This window comes from Myotis myotis, unplaced genomic scaffold (genome assembly GCF_014108235.1).
Source record: "Myotis myotis isolate mMyoMyo1 unplaced genomic scaffold, mMyoMyo1.p scaffold_m19_p_9, whole genome shotgun sequence".
Taxonomy (NCBI): Eukaryota; Metazoa; Chordata; class Mammalia; order Chiroptera; family Vespertilionidae; genus Myotis; species Myotis myotis.
Window position 1 is genome coordinate 12,644,100 of NW_023416401.1, and position 25,227 is coordinate 12,669,326.

General features: G+C 42.0%; 1 protein-coding gene across 9 annotated transcripts in view; it reads left to right on the forward strand.

Annotated features, from left to right (window-relative positions):
- Positions 1–25,227, forward strand: part of EPG5 (ectopic P-granules autophagy protein 5 homolog) — an 88,967-nt gene that overhangs the window by 26,582 nt on the left and 37,158 nt on the right. For 7 of the 9 annotated variants that reach the window (XM_036321461.1, XM_036321459.1, XM_036321464.1 and 4 more), the window contains 13 exons: positions 395–535; positions 1,819–1,983; positions 4,639–4,758; positions 5,283–5,542; positions 9,276–9,416; positions 10,025–10,169; positions 10,367–10,564; positions 10,938–11,048; positions 12,676–12,798; positions 14,379–14,545; positions 15,598–15,819; positions 18,434–18,557; positions 22,970–23,114. In XM_036321461.1, the coding sequence (XP_036177354.1) occupies positions 395–535; positions 1,819–1,983; positions 4,639–4,758; positions 5,283–5,542; positions 9,276–9,416; positions 10,025–10,169; positions 10,367–10,564; positions 10,938–11,048; positions 12,676–12,798; positions 14,379–14,545; positions 15,598–15,819; positions 18,434–18,557; positions 22,970–23,114 (2,062 nt within the window). The remainder of the gene's footprint in view (positions 1–394; positions 536–1,818; positions 1,984–4,638; positions 4,759–5,282; positions 5,543–9,275; positions 9,417–10,024; positions 10,170–10,366; positions 10,565–10,937; positions 11,049–12,675; positions 12,799–14,378; positions 14,546–15,597; positions 15,820–18,433; positions 18,558–22,969; positions 23,115–25,227) is intronic. The other 2 variants (XM_036321462.1, XM_036321460.1) reach the window with 2 other exon arrangements.

Here is a 25,227-nt window from a genome sequence, read left to right on the forward strand (position 1 = left end):
TTTAGGAGCTTTTGTAGTTGGGATCTTATTTTGTAGGAGAGAATATGTATTACCATGAAATGCATTCTGAATTTTATCATTTTAGTGATTTCCTCAAGTTTAGAAAAGTTTTACACGGAAGGGACTATTTTATTGCTACTTTAGGGTTTACTTTCTGAATCCAGCACATGAAATCATTGTTACCTGTTACCTTTCCCCTCTATTCTCTCCCCTTCCACCTCCCAGCTTCAGGGAACACACTTTGTTCTCTGAAGGTCTGACATGTTTTTGAACCTTGTATGAGTTGAGGCTGTTTTTTCACTTTACTTGAAAACATCTCTAAGTAAATTATGGAAATGTGTTTTGACAGATAATTGGTATTAACAGTGCCATCTCCACTCCCTCCCACTTTTAGGTATCGTATGTTACCCTGTCCACCAGAGAGACTTTTTCAAAGGTTGGTCGAGAGCTTTTAGGGGCCATCACAGCTGTTCACCCGGAGATAATTTCTATCCTTTTGGATAGAGTTCAAGACACCATTGACCAGGTTGGAATGGTAAGAGCGCTGCTTTTGTTTATTTGTTTGTTTCTTTTAAATCCTGGAGTAATGGAGCAATGGGCAAAATAGTAAGGCTGTTGGGAATGAGTGAGTCATGGGCACAACAGGACGAAGAGAACATTTAGTGTCCTGGGCTCTGTGCCCTTCAGATGCCTACTTGGGATCAGCTGCTGCTTAGAGAAAGCTGTGATTGTTTTTCTTTAATCTCCTCAAAGTGACCTTTCTCCCTCCCTCAGTAACAGGTTTTTACTTTAAATAATTAGTTACAAAGCCTATAGTTTATTAACAGTTTTTATTTCATAATTTTGTTTGGCTTTCATAATTTTATATTTTATCCTTGGAAGAAACAACTCTGAGTCAGAAACAAGGTACTATTTAAATCAGTCAAAATTAAAAGCAGTAGTTTGAGTTGAGCAAGACACATATAGTTTATTTCTTTATTTTTCACAATCACTTTTGTAATCTTTATGTAGTTTTTTGTTTGTTAATCCTTGCCAGAAGATATTTTTCCATTGATTTTTAGGGAGAGTGCAAGAGAGAGGGAAAGATAGAAAGAAACATTGATGTGAGAGAAACACATCGATTGGTTGCTTCCTGCACGAGCCCTGACCAGGGCCTGGGCCAGGGAGGAGCCTGCCACTAAGGTATGTGCCTTTGACTAGAATCGAATCCGGGACCCTTCGGTCCGCAGGCCAACAGTCTATCTACTGAGCAAAATCGGCCAGGGCTCTATATAGTTTTTAATAACAGCTTTATTGAGATATAATTCATATACCATACAATTCATCTACCATACATTCTATCTAGAATGTAGAAGTCAATGTATTTTACTGTTTTCACTGAAATGTACAAACATCACCACTGTCAATTTTAGGACATTTTTATCATCTCAGAAAGCAACCACATGCTCGTTAGCTATCATCGCTCTATCCTTCCATCCCCTCCAGCCCTAAGCAACCACTAATCTACTCTCTCTATATAGTTTTGACTATTCTGAACATTTCATATAAATGGAATTATGTACACAGGTCTTTTGTGACTAGCATCTTTCATTAGCGTGTTTTCCAGGATTGTCCATGTTATAGCAGGTGCTAAATATTCATTTTTAATATTAACACTTTTAATATTCATTTGATTTGGTTGTCCATTTCACATCTCTAAAAATCAAAATCCATTTTCCTTTGGAGAAAAAATTTTGCAAGGAGTTTAATGATGTAGTATTGTATATAGGATTGTCTCTAAGTTTTGATTTTAATTATTATCATTTTCTTCTTAATTAGGTGTCTTTATACTTGTTTAAAGAACTGCCTTTGTATCTTTGGCGACCTTCTGCATCCGAGATAGCTGTGATTCGGGATTGGTTACTGAATTATGACCTGACAATGGTGAAGAACAAGTTGGCCTGTGTCATTCTAGAAGGACTGAATTGGGGATTTGGTGAGCAGGTATGTGTTGAAACCATTCCTAGAGCAGTGATTTCCAACCTTTTCCATCTCATGGCCCACATAAGCTAATTACTAAAATTCTGCAGCCCACCAAAAAATACACTTTTTGCTGATCTGACAAAAAATAGGCATAATTTTTTTTTCATTCACACCAGCTGGCTATTGTGTTGGCTGTTGTCATTATTTTATTGGACAATCTAAGGAAAAAGGTCAGTGCCCCTGACTAAATAGGTATTGCATGTTTAAGATTTCTTGCGGCACACTGGTTGAAAATTGCTGCTGTAAACTGCAGGTTCTACACACATCCATTTCAGAGAAACATTTTCTCAAAACATTAACTTTTCCGAGTATCATTTGCAAGATCTGCAGATTCTTTTAGCTGTGTCAGAGTTTAGGATCTTCTCTTTCATTCTGTTTTTGCAGAGTGAGCATCCTCTGAATGAAGATAAATTGTTCCACATTGAAACTTCTTTCCTTTTTTTTAAAGACAATTTGTATCTGTTGTTTTATCTTTGGCTATTTACTTCAGTTCCTCCTAATTGCTCTCCTGCCTCTAGTCCTTCCCCTTCCTGCATTTTGTCTTGCGTGTCATTGTCAGATTTGTCTTCCGAACCGCTCTGGGCTGATTGAGAGCCTGAGCCAGCTTGGGTTCTATTCCCACTCTGCCACCTCCTGGCTCTGTGACTCTGGGCAAGCTCTTATACTCTCTGGGCCTCAGTTGCTCATCTCTAAGCATCAATATTAATAAGCTTACTTCATAGGGTTTTTGTAAGGACTCAGTAGCTTAGGACATGGTAAAACACGACAGTTCCTGGCACACGCCAAGTACTCAGTGGTGGTAGTTTTTATTAATGGTTTGTTATTCTTAAGGCCTTGCTACCTATCAAATGTCTCCAAGATGCCAGGTCAAGTGAATTAAAATTTTTTATTTTTATTTTTTAGTCCTCACCTGAGGATATTTTTTCCATTGATTTTTTAGAGAGAGTGGAAGAGTCAGGGAGAGACAGGGAGAAATATTGATATGTTTGTTTGCCTCCTGCATGAGCTCCGACCAGGGCCGGGCCTGGTCGGGGGAAGATCCTGCAATCAAGGTACGTGTCCTTGACTGGAATTGAACCTGGGACCCTTTGGTCTGCAGACCTACGCTCTATGCACTGAGCCAAATGGCTAGGGCTCAAGTGATTTTTGACTGTTAAACTCTTCCTGCCTCTTTACCCTAGATCTTAGTAGTGGACTCCTTGATCAAAATATTTAAACATTTTTAAGGGAAAATGGGGGAGAGCTTAGCCCTCTCCAGTTGCCTGGCAGCTTTTGTTCCGAGCAAGTCATTTAAGTCCTCACGGTCATGGTCAGTGGTTTGCCTGAACATGACTCCTGTTGCCCAGATGAGAACACTGAGGCCAGGGAGCTCTTCCCCTAGGGCAGTGGTCAGCAAACTGCGGCTCGCGAGCCACATGCGGCTCTTTGGCCCCTTGAGTGTGGCTCTTCCACAAAATACCACGTGCAGGCGCGCATGTACAGTGCGATTGAAACTTCGTGGCCCATGCGCATTAGTTGGTATTTTGTGGAAGAGCCACACTCAAGAAGCCAAAGAGCCGCATGTGGCTCGCGAGCCGCAGTTTGCCGACCACTGCCCTAAGGGTGACCCCGACCAGGTGGGACTGCCCATGGGTTCATGTGGCCTTCTCTCTCTCAGATGCTGGTGGGTGGACGCTGCATGGGGCTGTTCTCCACCTTCACATTCTCTGACTTGTGACTGGCCCCCACCCCGCCAGGTCCCCCTTTTCTCAGAGAGCTGCATGAAGATTCCCCTGTCAGTCTCCTTGCTCCTTTTTAGAGTTAGAAAGGTTATCTTCTATGAGAAGGTTAAAGAATGTGTTTCTTCAGGCGGCAGAGAAAGACTGGATGGAAAAAAATTTTTTAAAGGCCTTTTAATAGCTTTTCTTTAAAAAAATATTTTTATTGATTTTAGAGAGAGGAAGGGAGAGGGGGAGAGAGAGAGAAAAAAACATAGATGTGAGAGAAAAACATCAATCAGTTGCCTCCTGCATAAGCCCCAACTGGGGTTTGAACCTGCAACCTGGGCATGTGCCCTGACTGGGAATCGAACCAGCAACCTTTTGGTGCATAGGGCAACACTCAGCCAACTGAGCTACACAAACCAGGGATGGATGGAAATTTGATAGACAACTTTAAATTCCTGAATATTACACCTGTGTTGTTGAGTATTTTTTATATTATCAATGCTTATAGAACAAGAAAAGGGAATATATACTTAATTTATTAAATATCTCCCTGTTTAATAATAATTTATTAAATATCTCCCTGGCTTGTGGCAATGCCCTTAAACTTATAACTTTGTAGAGATTATAGGGAAGGGGAGGAGGATTACATTCAAAGATACCTGTTATGCCTGGAGTCTGGGATGACCCAGGTCTAAACCTATCTAGGTACAGTGTAATGTTTCTTTAAAATGAGATTGAAATTCCCCCTCCCATTGTCATTTTATAACTTAATCATTAAGGAACATGGTTTTTAGAAAATTTAGCTTCTGCATTCAAGATTCTTTTTCACTATTCAACCTAGTCTTTTGGTTTAAAGGTATATTAAAAAATATCAAGATTGCATATTTGTGCTTAATATTCTCTTTAATAGGGTACCCTTCATCTGGATCAAGCAGTCCATGCTGAAGTGGCTTTAATGATTCTTGAAGCGTACCAGAAATACCTCGCACAGAAGCCATATGCTGGGCTTCTTTCTGAAAGTATGAAGCAGGTATTGCCTTCCCTTATGTATTGAGAACATACATCTCTATTATAAATAGCCTGGGTGGATAAAGTTACCGTATTTACCCTATGGTTGGGTAAAAATTTTCCTTTAAGAAGTATGACCATTTTAATATCATGGAATTTGAGTTGAGCTACAGAGGTGTGCTGGAGCTGGCCTGTACTGGCTCAGGAGAACTGATTGCCTAAATTGGCAAATGTATAAATGTGTTTCCTCAGCTCCAACTGGTTGTTAAACTTATTTACCAGCACACCATTTTTTTTTTGCATAATAACTTTTATATTATTACTGTTTTGCTTGGCCTGACTCAGATCAAGTTCACAAAATGACTAGCAAGTAAGCAGAAGTGGTCACTGAGAAACTGCTTTAATTTAGTGTCACAAACACGAATACCAGTAAGTGATATGTTCTCTCTTTCAACAGCATTATTGATCACAAAGGAGATGGATGGGTTAGCTTACTGATTTAATGTGCACATGACTAATCTGGTTTAAAATAAATCATTGTTTTAGGTTTCATATTTGGCCAGTATTGTTCGATATGGAGAGACACCTGAGACCTCATTTAACCAATGGGCCTGGAACTTGATCTTGAGGTTAAAACTGCACAAAAATGATTACGGAATGCAGCAGAATTGTCCAACTGTTCCTTTCTCCAGCACTGTGCCTGACATGACAGAGTCTCCCACGTTCCATCCCCTCTTGAAGGCTGTTAAAGCAGGAGTTCCCATTGGCTGTTATCTGGCCTTAGCTATGACGACGGTGGGCCACAGGTACAGTGTTGGGGCTGAAATCTTACAGTCAGTGATACTAGAATCTCCTCTTTCACATCCCAAGGTCTGAGGCCTCCATTAAACCTATCTAGAGTAATCAGGGCCAAAGCATAAGCCTTAATTACTAGCCTATCAAGGGGAAATGCTGCCCAAACTCATATGATACATTTGTAAGTTACCTTGTAAGACACAGTTACCTTGTTGCATTATGAAGTGTTGTTGTATGTGTCACCCAGCGTGGAATGTTTATGTCAGCAGTGGATGTATTTATTCTTTCCCTCAGAATAATGATCAAAGAAAACAATTGCTCACTTGTACAGAATTTTAAAGTGATGCAGCCCTGGTTCCTCAGCTAAAGGGCTAGCCCTGCCCAGGGGGATGAAATGCTTGATGAGTCACAGGCTTCTCTGGGACAAGCTCATAGCTGTCTGTATCTCCAACCCTGGAGCATGTATCCTGCTGTATTGTAGTTGTCTGCCTAATTTTATCAGGGGTCTTCTCTGAGGTTAGAACTCGGGAACTGTGTTTGTCTTGTGTTACCAGAAACAATGAATGAATGAATTCTTAGTTGGTTAAAAATCCTTTACTTTAAAGATCATTTTCCTACAAGGTATTCATTTTTTTCTAGCCTACCCATTTTTCTAAAAACCTCTCTGACCTATGCTTTCTGGTTCTTGCATTTCATACGCATTGTAACACCTTTTAGTATTCTGATTTCAACGTCATGTTCCACATTGAGTGTATTTTCAGTGGGATGCCAGTTGTCCTATCAGCTGTTCGTGTTCAGCCTTGTGCTAGAGAGCAGGAGAGATACGGAGCTGTTAGACAGCTGCCCTCAGGTTGTTGACAGTTTGGTGGAGATGGTAGACAGAAAACAATGGTCAGTTCTAAAGATATACTCATGGGCTGCGTGATATGTATAAAGCAGAGGTTCTCAACGGAGTTGCTCTTTAATTCGCTTTTGGATGATTCTAAAAATACCAGTGCAGGGGAGAGTGTGAGAATAATCCTGATCTAATTGGTCTGAGGGGCCAGGTCTCTAGATTATTCTAATATAGAGCATGGATTGAGAACCACCAGTATGAGCAGGAAGAATTTAAGGGAGTGAAAGTCATTAGAGCAGATTACCTTCATGGAGGAGCTAAGCTTTGGAGAGGAGTCTTTTTTTTAAATATATTTTATTGATTTTTTACAGAGAGGAAGGGAGAGAGATAGAGAGTTAGAAACATCGATGAGAGAGAAACATCGATCATCCGCCTCCTGCACATCTCCTACTGGGGATGTGCCCGCAACCCAGGTACATGCCCTTGACCAGAATCGAACCTGGGACCCTTCAGTCCGCAGGCCGACGCTCTATCCACTGAGCCAAACCGGTTTCGGCTGGAGAGGAGTCTTAATTAGAGAAGGCCTTCTAGGCTAAGGAGCAGAGTGGTGACTCACCTCCTCCAGGTGATCAGCACCCTTAGTGTTGAAGATTCAGCCCAAGGTCACCCCTCCACCCTGCAGCACCTGTGCATTCTGAGCCACACACTCACTGTGCTGTAGTGTAAAAGTTTATCTCCCTCTCCTTCAAGGTCAGGACATTGATTCATTCACCTTTGTACACCCAGAACTTGTACTTAGTAGGTATTGATTGAATGAATGTGAGAAGGAGCACCAGGTGTCTGAGAGGTTAGGAGGAAGAGGCGAGGAGAAGTGATGAAGAAATACTTCTGACTAAAGCCTGTGATTCCTGTTAGAGAATGGAGGTGATCAGATGGGTCAGGAGGGCCAACTTATTGACAAATTTGAAGGTCAGGTTAAAGGGTAGAATTGATCTATCAGGAAGAGGGAGATGTTATATAGGCCTTTTGGAAGGTACTCTGCATTGTTTCTAGTAGCTCTAGTGTCATTCACAATTTACTGTATCTCACGTTCCTTATCTTTAAAATGGGAATAATAATAGTTTTGGATTTTATGAGGCCTTAGTGAGTATTATACATTTAACATGCATAGACCAGTGTCTGGCACGTGAATTATTTGAATGGTGTTCTGAACTTAATTGTTTCATGATTTCTTTAATTTTTTATAATCATTTTGGGACTATAGCTTCTTATTGATCCTGCTACAGGTTCTCTAAAGATAAATACTTGTTTACTGCTAATTACTGGATTCTGAATGGGAGTGAGGGTAAAGATAAGGGTTTTTTTTGAGGAGCTGAACTCTAGTGTAAAAGTCCACCATGATCATCTGGGATGTATACTAGTATATACTAGAACTAAAGCCAATTTTATGAGTGGGCTTGAGGTTTGGGGTAGAGTATGCAAGGAGGTAAGTTGTACTTGAATATAACCTCACAGACAGTTCAGAGACAGCAGTCAAAAAAATTACCCAGAATCTTTCTCACCCTAATACAACATTGTTGGGTTTTATTGTTATTGTTTTGATTATTTTTATGCAATTTTTCTTTTGCTCTTTTTTAGAGTTATAAATATACTAGAGGCCCGGTGCATGAATTTGTGCACCAGTGGCGTCCCTTGGCCTGGCCTGTGGGATAGGGCTGAAACTGGCTCTCTGACATCCCCCAAGGGGCCCCTGATTGTGAGTGGGCGCAGGCCTGGCCGAGGGACCCCACCAGTGCATGATCAGGGCCGGGGAGGAATGTGGGAGATTGGCCAGCCAGGGAGGGACCACAGGAGGGCTCCAGGGCAGTCCCTATTGGCTGCACCCCAGCAGCAAGCTAACCTACTGGTTGGAGCATCTGCTCCCTGGTGGTCAGTGCATGTCATAGCAACTGGTTGACCCACTGTCTGCCCCCTGGTGGTCAGTGCACATCATAGCGAGTAGTTGAGTGGCCTTAGCATATCATTAGCATATTACGCTTTGATTGGTTGAATGGACTACCAGACACTTAGCATATTAGGCTTTTATTATATAGGATGCCACTGCAACACAATGAGCATTTTGGTGTGATATCATCCCTGTTTTACTCCTCTATATAACTTTTTTACTAGTAGTTGTAGTCAGAAGTATAACATTTTATATTTTTCCTCCCTCTATTGTTATAGCAGAAGTATTTTTTCATGTTGCCCATGGCCATCAAATGCATTATCTAAAAATTGTGCAATAATGTTCCCATTGAATGGGTTTTTCTCAATATTTACATGTCATTTTGGCCTCCAAGTTTGCAATTATAAATAATTCTGAGAAGCACATTTTTACATGGGTTATCTCTCTTTTTTTCTATCTTTGAGATTATTTCTTAAGGATAGATTCTCTGGAGTAAATTTTGATGCCAAAGTGGTTTCAGAAGACCTTTGCCGGAGTATACTGTCAGATTGAGCTCACCTTTGAGTCTTCTCTTTGCTGTGACTACCTTGTAGGACTAGCAAATAATGAGAGCCCCTTAACTCTTAGCAGAAGCACCATTTGGGAAACAAAATAGGGTAGCAGCAAGTGCTCTGGACTAGAAATTTGCAAACCTGCAAATTTTGACCCTACACTAGGAAATTATGTGAATTTGGGCACATATTTCACCTTTCTCATCTATAAAATGAAAATATAGATGAATGTTTAAGTTCCTTTGTACTTCCAGAGTTCCGATTCTAATACTTCTGTGTGAAGTTTGTGTATGCAAGAATGTGCTGGAGACGTAAGATAATCCTGGTATCATGTAGGCTGACAGCTCATTGGAAGAACATCAGTTTATGAACTGGCTGCCTTGTATGCTCATTGCCTTTTTCTTTTTCCATAGCATTGAGAAGTTCTGTGCAGAAGGCATCCCACTGTTGGGAATTCTGGTCCAGTCGAGGCATTTGAGAACAGTGGTCCATGTCCTGGACAAGATTCTGCCTTTGTTCTACCCTTGCCAGTATTACCTTCTGAAGAATGAGCAGTAAGTAGAGAACAGCTCAGCAGGTACAGATGACTACGTCTCTGGTTTCTGTGTGCTGCTACCATCTGTACAGTGGTGAGCAAAGCAGGCTGGGCATTGCTGTCAGGCACAGGAAGTTATCACATCCTCAGGATGTAGTTACTGGTTTTAAGGACCATGAAGGAAAACAACAGGGTGCTATGAGAGAGGTTAATGGGTTAGATGTATTTTAGATAAGTGCCCTATATGTGACCTGTGTGAAGTTGACACCCAAGAAAATATTGTGGAATGATTTTGTTAACATGTCTGCTTTTGTTAGTGAAGTGGGGAGTGTAGAAGGGATATTGGGGCACTTTGGAGTGTTTTTCCTCAGATTCTCTTTAATTTGCACGTGTTTGTGTGTCTTGAGTCTGTTCATACCCTTCTCCTGGTAAATACAATTCCTTTTAACCCACATGAAATTGGAAAACCTGATTCTTTTGAAATTCTTGAAGGTTTATCAGAATCCGTAAATAAAGCTGGTCTAAAAAATGGGACCACTGTAATATTTTTCTTCTTTTTCGTAAGTAATTACCCACTGGAAATTCTGTTGACTTTGGAAGATAAGGTGTCATTGTATGTGTTGGCAGGTTTTTGTCACACCTCCTGCTGTTCCTGCACTTGGACAGTGGCGTCCCTCAGGGTGTCACGCAGCAGGTCACCCACAAGGTGGCACAGCATCTGACTGGAGCCAGCCATGGGGACAACGTGAAGCTTCTCAACAGCATGATCCAGGTCAGGGCCTTTCCCAAGCACCCCTAGTGCCAGCGCATCTCCATGTTGGTCTTCCCAGAGCTCTTGGCACAGTCCTTTTGGCCAAGAAAGTCAGTAGATTGGGGTTTTGGAGTGGAGGTAGATACTATTTTGTTGGTGTTTTAAAAAATGGGAGGTTGGTTATTACCTTTCACCTCACCTGAGCCCTTTCTCCATAGGCCCACATATCTGTAAGCACTCAGCCCAATGAGGTGGGCCCCATTGCCGTATTGGAGTTTTGGGTTCAGGCTCTAATAAGCCAACATCTTTGGTTCCGAGAACAACCCGTCCTCTTCCTTATGGACCACTTGTGTAAAACAGCTTTTCAGCTCATGCAGGAGGACTGTGTGCAGAAATTACTCTACCAGCAACATAAGGTAAACCTATTAGAGAATTTATCTTTCAGGCCCTTGCTAGATAGTAGCCTTCTAAGAAGCTTCCCCTCAAAACACCATTCTCAGCACTACTCTGTGGCTAAAAAACTTGTCTTACTGAAGTCTTATCTCAGTAACCGCAGTCCATTGGCTCAGATCCCCATAAAGCCAAAGAAATATCCCTGCACTCCCATTACATTTGGCTGTAATACACTGCCTGGGTCTGTGATTGCTGGTGGACTAATGAATTATTGAAATCCGTGTCTTACCAGCATCTTACATTATAGTAAGATAATTGCTGATATTCCTGAAAAGGTCATTGATAAGTTTTTTTTTAAAGCCTCCTCTCTCTGCTCCAATCCTCTCCCCGGTGTAGAATGCTTTGGGTTACCACTGTGACCGGAGTCTGCTCTCTTCCTTGGTGAGCTGGATCGTGGCCGGCAACATCACTCCTTCCTTCGTGGAGGGCTTGGCCACGCCCACTCAGGTAGGAAACCCTTGGGAGCATTTGTTACCTCAGTGAACTTTAATATCGTTTTCATCCTTACTAGTACATTATTACTAGCCTCCCATAACTAGCATTGACATAGCACTCACTAGGAGAGTACGTCTTCATCTCATCCTCACAGTAGCCTCTGCTGAGTTTCACTGTCGCTGTTTCTGTTTCATAGAGGGGTTAACTGAGGTTTGATGGCATTCGTGGCTGGCTCAGGTTCAGACAGCTCGAGACCAGACCCGGTGTGCCTGACTGCACAGCCTGGCCAGCCGCATGGCAGAGTGGTTAAGAGTGGACACTGGAGCCAGAGGATGCTGCCATTTGCTGGCACTGTGCCCTGGGCAGCTTGCTTACCTCTCTGTCCTCAGTTTCCTCAACTGTCAAAAGGAAGTAACGATTGCACCAACATGCAAAGCATTAGAACAGTGCTTAGCATGTAGTGCTCACTGGATAGGTGTTGGCTGTTATTATTGCTGTCATCATTATCACCAGCACATTATTTTCATCATTATTACCACCTCTTAGACTTCGTGCTGAATTACGCCTGTTTCATCACTTAAGCCAGTAGTAACATCCTTCACCTCCTATCAGTCTTACCTCCTGCTTATACTTCTTGAGATCTAGCTGAAGCCAACTCCTTGCTGTTACCTGCTCACGTCTTTGCCTTTGCCTAGCTCCGTGGTCGGCAAACTGCGGCTTGTGAGCCACATGCGGCTCTTTGGCCCCTTGAGTGTGGCTCTTCCTAAGCCTTAGGAGTACCCTAATTCAGTGAATAACAGTGTACCTATCTATATAGTTTAGTTTTAAAAATTTGGCTCTCAAAAGAAATCTCAATCGTTGTACTGTTGATATTTGGCTCTGTTGACTAATGAGTTTGCCGACCACTGGGCTAGCTGATTGTTTTACTAGGCAAGCCTTTCCTCCAGTCTCTAAGTAGAGCCTTCTCTGAACATACCCTCCCTCCCTCTGGCTTCCCATAGCACATTATTCCTGACTCAGTAGTCACCACTACACACTTCCACTTTTGGTTACTTACATATTAGTCTTGTCTCCTGTTAGAAGGAAAACTTCTTTAAAAAAAATATTTTCATTGATTTCAGAGAGAGGAAGTGAGAGGGAGAAAGAGATAGAAACATCAGTGATGAGAAAGAATCATCAATCAGCTGCCTCCTGCACACCCCTTACCGGGGATGGAGTCTGCAACCTGGGCATGTGCGCTGACCGGGAATTGAACTGTGACCTCCTGGTTCATGGGTCTATGCTCAATCACTGAGCCACACCGGCTGGGCTAGATGGAAAACTTCTTAAGAGCAGAGCTTGTGTCTACCTCGCTTTCCTGTCTTCCATGCATATAGAAACTGCCTGCTAAATGTTTTTGAGCAAACAAACATCCTGTTTTAGTATAAAGGAATTTGACATTTTTAAGTGAACTGTTTTATCTGAATTTATATCTGTGATAAGAGTATAGATAGGTATGAAAACTGTTAATTTTAGAAACCCTAAATATTTGTTGATTGAGATCTATGATAGGAAAGATATTAGTTTGTGGATTATCAGGATGTATTTTGTTTGCCTAGTGAGCTGCTGATTGCTCTACTGTTACCTGTTGTCATTGTAGGTGTGGTTTGCATGGACCGTCCTGAACATGGAGTCCATCTTTGAAGAAGATTCTCAGCTCAGAAGAGTTGTTGAAGGGGAATTGGTTATAAACCCTTCTTTCACTCCTGACCAAGCTTTGAAGGTGCAAATACCAGTTCTGCATTTGAGTGGGAGAAGGTGGTTTATGCTTTGATGCTGATGGATTCACCTCTAGCTTTTGAACACCTATGGTTTCGTTTGTTGTGAATGTTTGGAAAGCACATAACTAGACCAATGTAGAAAATGTTACACTTGAAGTGTATGCGTCTTTCCCAGGGTTCATTGCACATTGAGAGTCACACTGATTATTGAAGGCCGTGCTCATTGCATGTGAAGGAGATCACCAGTGTTTTAAAGCAATTTCCAGTGTGTCCCACGTGCATCAGAATCTCCTGGAGATTCTTGGACTCCCAACTTCTGAAATTCTGAGTTTGGAGTAGGATCAGGAATTTATTTTTAAAAACTCCCTAGCTGATCCTCAGGCTCACTAAAGTATGAGAAAGACTGGAACAAAGCTTTAGAACTAACTAAGTGCCTTCTCTTTTAGGGTCCCCCAGGCGTGTCAGAATTGTGGCCGGCAGGCTGCATGCCTCATTTAAATGCCGGCTGCAAGTTTGACATGCTTGGACTATTGACTTTGCTTTGGAGTTTCAGAGCCTATCAAACAATTTATCACTCTTGAAAGTCCTTTTAAAAATCTAATTTTCAAGAGATTGATAAAGTTTGACAGTAAACTTTACTTTTGGTTTTCATCTACTTTCTTTTTTTTTAATAAACGTTTGGTGTTTTATTTTTATTTATTTATTATTATTCACTAGAGGCCTGGTGCACGACATTCGTGCACTTGGGGGGGGAGGGGTCCCTCAGTCCAGCTTGCGCCCTCTCGCAGTCTGGGACCCTCATTCCTTACCATCTGCCTGTAGCAGAGGTGGAAGAGGCTCCCACCACCGCTGCTGCACTTGCCAGCCATGAGCCTTCTTCTGGCTGAGTGGCGCTTCCCCTGTGGGAGCTCACTGACCACCAAGGGGAAGCTCCTGCATTGAGCATCTGCCCCCTGGTGGTCAGTGTGCATCATAGTGATGGGTTGTTCTGCAGTTTGGTCAATTTGCATATTAGGGTTTTATTATATAGGATTTTAAAATATATTTTTATTTCAGATAGGAAGGGAGAGGGAGAGAGAGAGAGAGAGAGAGAGAGAGAGAGAGAGAGAGAGAGAGAAACATCAGTGATGAGAGAGAATCATTGATCAGCCTGCCTCCTACACAATCCGCTCCGCGCCCCCCCCCCCCCCCCCCCCCCCGCTGGGGATAGAGACCGCATCCAGGCATGTGCCCTTGACCAGACTCGAACCTGGGACCCTTCAGTCCATAGGCCGGTGCTCTGTCCACTGAGCCAAACCTGCCAGGGCCATCTCCTACTTTCTTGCACTGTAGTGTTTTATATACAAAGACATAAAGGCGTGTCAAGGCATGGACATGAGGTTAGGGTGACAGTTGAGACCCTTTTCAATTCTAGGGTCTGTGAAATGTTTTGACAGAAGAAAAGCTACCCCTTATCTCCTGCTAACAAGGAGGTTAAAGTTTTAGCTAGTGGGTTGGAGAAGTAAGTTCTGGATCATTTAGAAAGAGCAAACTTTGCACTTGTGTTCATTTCATGGTGCTCATAGCTCCGCCTCTTCTGTAGAAAGCCCAGGCCCAGCTGAAGCTCCCCCTTGTCCCGTCGCTGCAGAGGCTGCTGGTCTATCGCTGGGCCCACCAGGCTCTTGTCACTCCATCTGATCATCCTCTTCTGCCGCTCATCTGGCAGAAGTTCTTCCTGCTGTACCTGCACCGCCCAGGACCGCAATACGGGTAGGTAGCCAGTACTGTCGTCTGTTTCTGTGAATCCTTCCTGCCTTAGCACTGCTCTGCTGCCCTGAGTTCTCACACTGAGGCAGGTGAGCTAGAGTCTCAGCTAGGAGTTTCCCTCCCTTCCTGCTTCACAACTGTTCAGGATATCTTGTGGCAGCTCTCTCTTTACCATCTCCCATACCCAACGTGGGGAAGACAACACCCTGGAACCTCTGGAAATGCAAAGGGAGAGAAATTGCCCCAAATAGGCTGCTTGTGACTGTCATGGGGCTCGTTGGAGGAGATCTGTGATGAATCGAGCAGGTGTGGACAAAGGCCAAGCTGTGTCTGGCAGCCTTTGGGCTGGGCCTGGGGGCGTCCAACATTTCCACTGGATATGAAGGGACTGACCAGCTGGAACTGCCCACTGTTACTGACCATTGATCTTTAGCTCCAATTCAATTCCTAGCTCATCTTTCACTACCTTAACTCGCTCCCTCGAAACATAAATGTTAATTCTTTGAAACGTCTGTTTTCTACCAGATTGCAAGTTCTTCAAGAGCAGAGACTATCTTTAAAATATATATTTTTTTATTGATTTCAGAGAGGAAGGGAGAGGGAGAGAGAGATAGAAACATCAATGAAAGAGAATCATTGATTGGCTGCCTCCTGCATGCCCCTCTCCCCCCCCCCCCCCACTGGGGGTCGAGCCCGTAACCCGGGCATGTGCCATTGACCAGAATCGAACCTGGGACCCTTCAGTTCGCAGGCTGATGCTCTGTCCACTGAGCCAAACCGACTAGGGCGATGAGAGACTATTTTTAATCTCTTCCGTACCAGTCTAAGTGGTGATAATATCTTGAATTTGCATAGCATTTCATTTTTAAAAAAACTTTTCATATATACCATTTTGTTGGCGCCTCATAATAACTGTTATGGTAGAACTAGTATGTATTAATTTAACGCAGTATATATACAGCTATAGTAAATTGACTTGTTATTGTGATTTTGTGGTCACATAGGAGGTACATCATGCATTGATCTTGTTGTGATCCATGCTTGTATTTCTTAAGGCTACCCATAGATGGTTGTATTGGAAGAAGATTTTTCCAAAGCCCTGCACATACTAATTTGTTGAAAGAAATGAAGAGGCGCCTGACCGAGGTAGCTGATTTCCACCACGCAGCGAGCAAGGCCCTCCGTGTTCCAGCAGAGGGCAGTGAAGGGCCACCCGAGAGCCCGGCTGGCACCCCTGCTTACCTCACTTCACCCGAGCTGCACACGGAGCTAGTGAGGTAACACGTGGTTGTTTAGCCATTTACGTGTTGTTGGCAGCACAGTACTGTGCTGGGGCAGTTACTCGTTCCTTAACTACTGGATGTTACTCTCTTGTTAGATTCACTAGGGAAGGCAGCTTTGACTATAGGTTTATGTCTTGTAATGTTTCTCTTCTTATGTTTCTTGTGGGAAATGAATCAGCAGTTTGTGAGTACCTGGAGTCTTTCACCTGGAGTGAAAGATCTTAAACTAGAGGCTTATGTCATTTTTTTAATGTAAAAACAGAAATAAACCTAAACAATTGGCTGTGGCAGGTGAACAACAGGTGAAGCCTGCTTGGTAGTTTTGTAAAAGAAATAAATGAAAAGAAAAAAAAAGAAAGAAATAAATGAGCATGGCAGAGCTCTTTAAGTGGGAGTTCATAGCCTCTTAGGGGATTTCAGGACCCACCTGGGGTGGGATCTAGTGGGATCTAGTAATCTCCCAAAAACTGCTTCTAAAATCGGCACAATATTGGCATCCCCAAAAGGTTAAGAACTTTGAAATAAGTTTGGGTCCCTATCCCATTTTCATTTATTTTTTAAATTTATTTTAAAAATATGTTTTTATTGATTTCAGAGAGGAAAGGAGAAGGATAGAGAGATAGAAACATCAATGATGAGAGAGAATCATTGATTGGCTGCCTCCTGCACGTCCCCTACTGGGGATCGAGCCCACAACCTGGGCATGTGCCCTTGACCACAATCAAACCTGGGACCCTTCAATCTGCAGTCCGACACTCTATCCACTTAACCAAACTAGCTAGGGCCCTTCACCTTTCATTTATAAGTTTGCTGTAAACCAGATTTTAATCTTATAAGTAAGACATTAAAAATGGCTCTTTATGTTAGTCCTGGGAACAAAATGTCTTGGTGTGGACACCCTGTGCTTGGAGCCAGCAATGAGGCTCGGGCTGGACATCAGAGCCCTAGGGCTGTCTCTCAGCCTCCAAATGATTTCTCCCTGTTTTACTTGCTCGAGGGAAACTGATTGTTAACCGGGCTTAACCAGTGGGAAGACTTTATCTTTGAACATTTAGATCAGCGAAGAAAGTCTCTGCTGTTCCCTCTGCCTCTCTTAAATCCCCCTTCCTTTGTCGTGTTGGTAGTGTCCATCTAATCCAGCGGTTCTCAACCTGTGGGTCGCGACCCCTTTGGGGGTCGAACGACCCTTTCACAGGGGTCGCCTAAGACCATCGGAAAACACATATATAATTACATATTGTTTTTGTGATTAATCACTATGCTTTAATTATGTTCAATTTGTAACAATGAAAATACATCCTGCATATCACATACTTATATTACGATTCATAACAGTAGCAAAATTACAGTTATGAAGTAGCAACGAAAATAATTTTATGGTTGGGGGTCACCACAACATGAGGACCCCCATTAAAGGGTCGCGGCATTAGGAAGGTTGAGAACCACTGATCTAATCGAATCAGGGGCTGGAAGAGAGATCCATACCAGCCTCTCCCCTGCAAGAGCTCAAACCCCAGTCTCGGCTCTCTTCCTACACAGACCACTGCAGAGATAAAGGAGGTAATTTTCCACTTCATTGAGCAAAGCCAAGTCATGCCACCTCCGCCCAGTTCCTCACCCAGTCACTCGTGTGCTGGAGACTACTCTGGTACCTTTTGCTGCAAACAGCTGCTTAAAGTACCAGTGATTTTAGCTCAATGGACTGTGTTCCTTATTAAAACAAAAAATAAAAACAAAGGAAACATCATTAAAATTTATAAAATGTTTTTACTGGAAAGTTCAGATTGTTTTTCTTTCTCTTTATAGCTTGGCTTTGTTTTATTTCTTCTTAATGGGTCTAGGACAGTGATGGTGAACCGATGACACGCGTGTCAGAGGTGACACGCGAACTCATTTTTTTGGTTGATTTTTCTTTGTTAAATGGCACTTAAATATATAAAATAAATATCAAATATATAAATCTTTGTTTTACTATGGTTGCAAATATCAAAAAATTTCTATATGTGACACGGCACCAGAGTTAAATTAGGGTTTTTCAAAATGCTGACACGCCGAGCTCAAAAGGTCCGCCATCACTGGTCTAGGATCACACATGCTGTGGGTTCTATCTGTGAATCCTGTGGCAGGAGATGCCATTGAGCCTACCGCTGGCAGGTGCTGCCAATGCGTAAGTTGAAAATGGCATTTACTGTTTCTCAGGAAGACAGGAGGTATATTTATTTGGATGTTGTTTAAACTTTCCAAAGCACTAAGGCTCATTGACTGGGTTGCTCAGGAAAGAGCAGCTCCAAATTCATTCCTAGGTTTGTGATAAAATCACCTTTCCAGGTTTTTTTCTGTTTACTGTATTTAATAATGGAATTCCCAGAGTTCTTTCTTCACACCTTGTCTTTTAGCAATAATTGCATTATATTTTATTTGTCTGTAACCTGTTTCTCCCCAGCTGGCTCATGAGCTTTATGGGAGAGTGATGGTTGTTGGGAACATTTTCTGTACCATGTGCCTTCTTTACTTTTATGTTGTGGTGCAATTGTTTCTAGAGATGTAAGAAACTTCATCTGTGTGCACATCTTTTTATATTTTATATAATTATGTTCTTTTCTTTTAGGCTCTTCAACGTATATATATTATGGCTAGAAGATGAGAATTTTCAAAAAGGAGATACCTATATCCCTACTCTACCAAAGCATTATGACACTCACAGGCTAGCCAAAGTGATGCAGAATCAGCAGGTGAGACTATGGCTGTGTCTCTTTTAGCATCTCTGACTATATTTTGAATTGGTCACATTCATAATCGAAGGGTAAAACCACTTATAGATATGGAAATCACATGCTCAAATGGTCATTGTTTTTGTGGATTTTGTCAGTATACTAGTGATTGTTGTATTAAAGGGATAGTCCCTCTTGAATTTCCGGCCCCACCATGACCTCACCTGAATGCCTAAAACTCAGTCTAGGGCTTTCTACCATCTCATAAACATAGCCTTCCTCGAACTGCTTGTATACTTTCTTAATTTAAATTGTTGGAAGCCGAACACTTTTAGCTGTCATCTCCACTCCCATAAAAAGCACCATGTGAGAATTTATTAGGATTCATACATTATATATGAAGTTACGTGGAATAGATGGGAGCTCACCTTTATGTGGCTTTGGAGATGACTCGCAGATGTCACAGTTTTGGTTGCCCTTCTGGAAGTACTCAGTTCTAGTCTTTACATATTCTAAGCTGTTCTCTCCCTAGAACCCAGAGATGTCTGTGGTCCTTTTTCAGGCCAAAACTTTTAAGTTTTCTCTTACCTTCTGTGTGTGTGTGTGTGTGTGTGTGTGTGTACACATTTCTCCTATTCCAGTTCCATTTTTCTAGGTGCTGAACTCTAGTGGGCATTGACCTTGACACTGGGATGGGATTTAGGAACCTCTAAGACTTGAGAGACTTTAATTTGGATTTTTAAACTTATCTGCTTCCATATTATATGTAGTATTTCATTTCTAGTAGGTGTCTTTGATTTCTTTCCTTCTTCCTTTTTCTCTCTCTTTCTTTCCTCCCTTCATTTTTCTTTTTTCCTTCTCTTTCTTCCATGAGTCTTTATTTAGTGGTTTTAAGGTATCAGATATCAAATGTCAAATATACAAAAAGAGACCTGGCACAGTCCCTGCCTTCAAGGAGCTTACTGTCAAATGAGGGACTAAACAATGATTACATCTGGTGAGAAAGATTGTGGGAGTAGAATGTACAGGGTGCCGTGGGGACACAGGAGCAGCACCCAGTTCAGACTGGGGCAGGAGTGGTGATCTTTGAGTTGAGACCTGAAATAGGGAAAATAAATGTGATCTTAGTGTCGTGAAATCCTGAGTGAGGTTCCATACCCATTTCTTCTTTACATGCCACACACCAAGGCCTTAACGTGTAGGTACGTGGTGTTGTGAAAAATTAATCATAGCTCTTTTGGTTCTTTGACATTTATCTTGGCTCTCCAGCATCTACTGAGTTAATTGCTTTGTTTTTCTTAAGTCTGCTTGCCCTTTGCTTTTATAGCTCCTATTTTTAAAAAATATATTTTTATTGAGAGGGGGATAGAAATATCAATGATGAGAGAGAATCATTGATCGGCTGCCTCCTGCATGCTCCCTGCTGGGGATCGAGCCCGCTCACCAGGCATGTGCCCTTGACTGGAATCGAACCCGGGACCCTTCAGTCTGCAGGCCAATGCTCTAGCCACTGAGCCAAACCAGCTAGGACTATAGCTCCTATTTTTTATCTGTAATCCAAGTTCTAGGTTTTTCTGTCCTTTTGTGTTTTCTGAGGCATCTCTGCTTAATCCATCACTGATTCTCAGGAATCTTCTCTAATTGTTGGCCTCTGTCAGCAGTTACTTAGCACAGAGGCAGAGAAGGTAACAGTGGCCCCACTTAAAGGAGATGTTTATGTGTATGCACAACAGGAGGGCCTGGCATGGCCCTTGAACAGTCGGGTGCATTTAGGAACCATCCTGTGATCAGGATGACTTGGAAGTTCCTTCTCTAAGTCTGGAGTGCCTTGTGCCATGGTTAGTTTGGAAATAATGACTTAGGACTTAATGGCAGTGTGCTAATTTGAAGCCAGGGACATTTTCAGGCTCAGAAGGATCCTTTAGACCACTTAAAATAAGGAAAAAAAAGGGAATTATGGTGCACAAAACCATAGTCTATAACTGATCATCTACTATTACTATTTGAAGTAATTTTTAGTGTTCAGTGATGGTTGACTCTTTTTTCTCATTAAAGTGAGTCCACTATTCTAGTTTGTAGTGATCCCCAAAGTGAAGTACATAGAGAAATACAAGAATGTGCAAGACAAAATAGAATATGCAAGACAGTTCACTGGAGTGTGGGAAAAGAATGCTGGAAGTTCTATTTTTTCTAATTTTTTATTTCATCTTTTACTATGAAAAGATTCAATTGTACAGGAAATAGAATCTATACTAATAATAGCCTAGGGCCGTCAGGACCTAAAAGACCAGAAGGATGACCAGTCACCAGGAAGTGCATGGAGCACCTCTCAGTCCCTCCCCCACTGCCCACAGGCTCCTATCACAGGAAAGCTGTCGGCAGGTGGGCAGGCGGGCAGGTGGGTAGGGTGGTGGGGGGTGGGCGGGGCCAGGCAGGCATGGCAGCTGTGGATCAGGCCCAGATAGAGGCTTGGAGAGAGAGGCAGGGCCTGATCAGCAGCTGCTGTGGCTGCTGGCAAGCCCCAGAGAGAGAGAGAGGCAGGCAGGGCCTGATCAGCAGCTGCTGCAGAGGATTTCCCAGAAGAGCCACTGGCTGCCTAGGAGGCAGAGCTTTTGATGCTGACTGGCATAGAAACCGACCAGACAGAACCAAGTCTAGGTGAACTCTGAGGAGCCAATGGCTGCCTAGGAGGCAGAGCTTTTGATGCTGACTGGCATAGAAACCGACCAGTCAGAACCAAGTCTAGGTGAACTCTGAGGAGCCAATGGCTGCCTAGGAGGCAGAGCTTTTGACGCTGACTGCCATAGGAGCCAATCAATCAGAACCTAATCTGGGTGAACTGCGAAGGCAGAACCTAAGGTGGGGGCTGAGGCGGGTTTTAAGGACAATAGCTGTTTGGTGTAAGATGTAAGAAAGCAGTTCAATTTTTTAATGATTGATTTGGCAGTATAGTGCATATGGCTGGCTATCAGTCCAGATATAGGGATTACGTATTTTTGTCTGCAAAGAGCATCTCCTCCTGCTGAAAAAGGCTCCCCCTCCATTTAAGCAATCCTATCCTATATAATCTATCTATACTAATAGAAGGGTAATATGCTAATTAGACCAGGTTGACTGGCCATCTTCCAGACCTCCGACTTCCTTCCGGACAAAGCCATGGTGGTGGGGGCTGAGGCAGAGGCAGTTGGGGGTGATCAGGCTGGCAGGGGGGCAATTGGGGGTGACTAGGTTGGCAGGGGGGCAGTTAGGGGCGATCAGGCTGGCAGGGGAGAGCAGTTGGGGGCAATCAGGCTGGCAGGAGAGCAGTTAGGGGTGATCAGGCAGGCAGGCAGAGGGGTTAGAGGCGATCAGGCAGGCAGGCAGGTGAGCAGTTAGGAGCCAGCGGCCCCACATTGCGAGGGGGATGTCCGATTGGAGAGGGAGCAGTCTGGGCTGAGGGAACCCGCGCCCCGCCCCCTCCTGCATGAATTTTGTGCACTGGGCCTCTAGTAGTATATAATAGACATGCCCATTCTCCCCCTCCCCACTTTGTGTACCATGTGTGTAGTTTCATCTGTAGTTCACCCGTACCCTCCACCGTGTTATCTTGTAGCTAATCCTAGAGAGCACTTGATAAATAAAGATATTAAAAGATGAGGATTAAAAGTGCACATGGCTTACCATGCTTGCATGCACTTTCTTTTTCCCTGAATCCTTTTTGATGATAGAAAAAAAAAGATGAAGATTAAAAGATAACATAATCCAATAGCATTTACGTTGGAAAAACAATAATAGGTTATTAAAATCAAGCATCTAATCAGTGTTCAAATTTCTCATTGTCTCATAAATGTCGTAAAAGTTTTGTTGTGCTGTATTTGTACAGTTTCTTTGAATCAGGATCTGAATTTTGTGATTGGTTTATAGCTCTTAAGTCCTTTTAATCTGTAGGTCCTCCCCTTAGTCCTTTTCTCCCTTGCAATTTATTTGTTAAAGAAACTGGGTAGTTTGTCCATAGAGTTTCCCCACAGTCTACATTTGCTTACTGCATCTTTGTGGTGAAGTTTAATATGTTTTTCTGTTCCCTGTAAATTGTTCATGGGACATAGGGTTTGAGCTAATCCAGATTCAATTATTTTCAATATATTTAAATTTATCTCTGTACAATTTCTGTTATTTACCTATGTCTTATAATTTCTTAGCTCAGTAATATGTATGTATAATTTATAAATATACATTTAGTGGGACTATAAAATTAGTTTTTCTGATCAATGGTAAATATCAAAAAAGTTTTGAGATTCTTGCTAAGATTGTTAGAGTGTCAGTTTTAAATGCGATTCTTCCTAATGCTGGAGAACTTGGAATAGACCAAACTTATTGGTTCACTTTATAGTTAAATATATAGGTTTATATGTGAATATATCTGGGAAAGTTAAGGTTCTGTGTTTTCATTCTAGGATCTGTGGATGGAATATCTGAACATGGAGCGCATACATTACGAGTTTCAAGAAACCATTGGCCTGTGGACGCAGGCCAAACTTGAGTCCCATTCCACATCCTGCAGTTTGTCAGTTCAGCTAGACTTCACTGATCCTTTTTTGGGTGAGTCATACAAGCATCAGCCCCTTTGTATGAAGGATGGAATGATGAGGGAATCAGAGCCTTTGAGGGTTAAGGTGTACAATAGCGTATTCCTCCAGTAAGCATTGATTTTTTAAGGAGTTCATAGTTAACTTGTCTACCACTTAGGATTAGGTTAGGCTGTGAGTGAGAGAAAATTCAAAAATAGTAATGGCTTAAATAAGATAGAGATTTTTTTTTTAATAAGATAGAGATTTAATTTGATTTTTCTCATGTAAAAGGAGTCTGGATGCAGGCCTCTCAGAGTGGTGTGTAGCTTCATGACCTATAAGCCTTCAAGGACCCCTGCTCCTCCTCTGTGGCTGCCTCCCTGTTTTCACACCTGACATCCACTTATGGTCCCAGGTTAAGATTACGGTCACATTCACGTTTTACCCAACAGGAAGGGGAAACTCATTCTTTAAGGACTCCTTTGAGAAGCTGCGTACAGACTATCCAATTATAGCTCATTGGCTCAAATGAGACACATGGTTCTACCTACCTGAAAAGGAGACTGAAAAGTGACTTTAAAAAGACATTTTAATTGACATCAATGTATAAAGTGCAACTTTACATTTCATTATTTTGGATTTGCAATTTTACAGTTCAGAAGTAAAAGTGTATAAACTTTTCTTTGTATCTGGAACTCTTACCATACAATACACATGGATTATATTCCTAAAGTTTCTGACTTGGTTGTTTTCTCACAGTGCATTTTTCTAAAGAAACACAGTTTTATAAATTGTCAGTTTTCTATGCCAGGCCACAAAAACTCATTTAACCTGGAAAGTTGATGACATATCTTACAACAAAAATAACATAAAACAATATTTAGGTTCACTTGCTGGTTTTAATACTGAATATATTTTTTAAATGTAGGGCATATAATACAATTATGAACATAACTTTTGAATAAAATATTGTAATATGTAGTGTAATAGAGCACTGAAGTGATTTAGAGAAAGGCAAAAATATCTTCTTGTTTCCAGCCCTGCCACTAACCAACTAGTTAGCTGTGTGATCAGAGAAAAAAAGCTTTAGTCCACTCATCTGTAAAAGGAAGGTGCTAGACAGTTTCATCTAAGGCTTTAAAATTTTCCCTCCAACATCTTTCTCCCCACTTTTCCCCTGAAATAATAATAGTTTTTCACCACAACTATAAAAATTTTATGCGTTCATTGAAAAAAAATTAAACAGCATAGAAAAGTATATAGGGGAAGGTCTAAAAGTTGCCCTCAACCCAGCACATTTAGTCTTATTTTCTATTCTTTAAAGTCTGTTAAGGAGAAAAAGAAATATGTTTGTAGGTCTGGAAGCTGGTGAATACTGCTCTGTTAATGTCCTCCCATCTGTAATGCTTTCACATGGCCTTCACACCGCCCCAAAGGCGGATTGTTTTCTCTGGACTAAAATGAGCAATTTGTTCAGCCTTCAGTTTGTTCCAGGCTCTGTCCCAATACTTTATATGCGTTAATTCCATCCTCCCAACAACCCTATGAGGTTTATCCCCACTGAGCAAATAGTGAACCTGAGAGGTATAATAAGATGGTTAGTGTGCACATGGCTTGGACCAGTTTTAAATGTAGGGCATATAATAGAATTATAGATTTAGTCACTTTTGGTCCAGAGTGGTGATTATAGTTAAAAATGCTCTGAATTTATTTTTGCCTGTCTTTTATTTTGCACTTAAAATATCCTTGATTTTTCTTTTCTTGTTTTTATGATAAGTGGTACTGATTTTGAAAAAGAGCTTCCAGTTTTCTTTAGAGTCATGTCCTAAAATGTTGCTGGAAGGAAACCTGAACATACTCAGCAGTCTTATCCAGTGATGAATATCCAACTTCGTTACATTCTGTGCGGGGAGTGGTAGTTCTAGTGGAAAAACCCCGGCTATAAGGGACGATCCTGTACTTGACCTGTTTGGAATGTTAAATTCCATCTGTTTGGGGTACAAATAGTACAAGTCTTCTTATGCCAAGTAAAGTCACGTCTATTAAACTTAGTTTTTCTTAACAAGAATAGAAAATTGAATGCTACATTTGGAATGAAATCAGAAATTCATAGTAGTCCCTTAAGTACTTGTTGACTTGACACT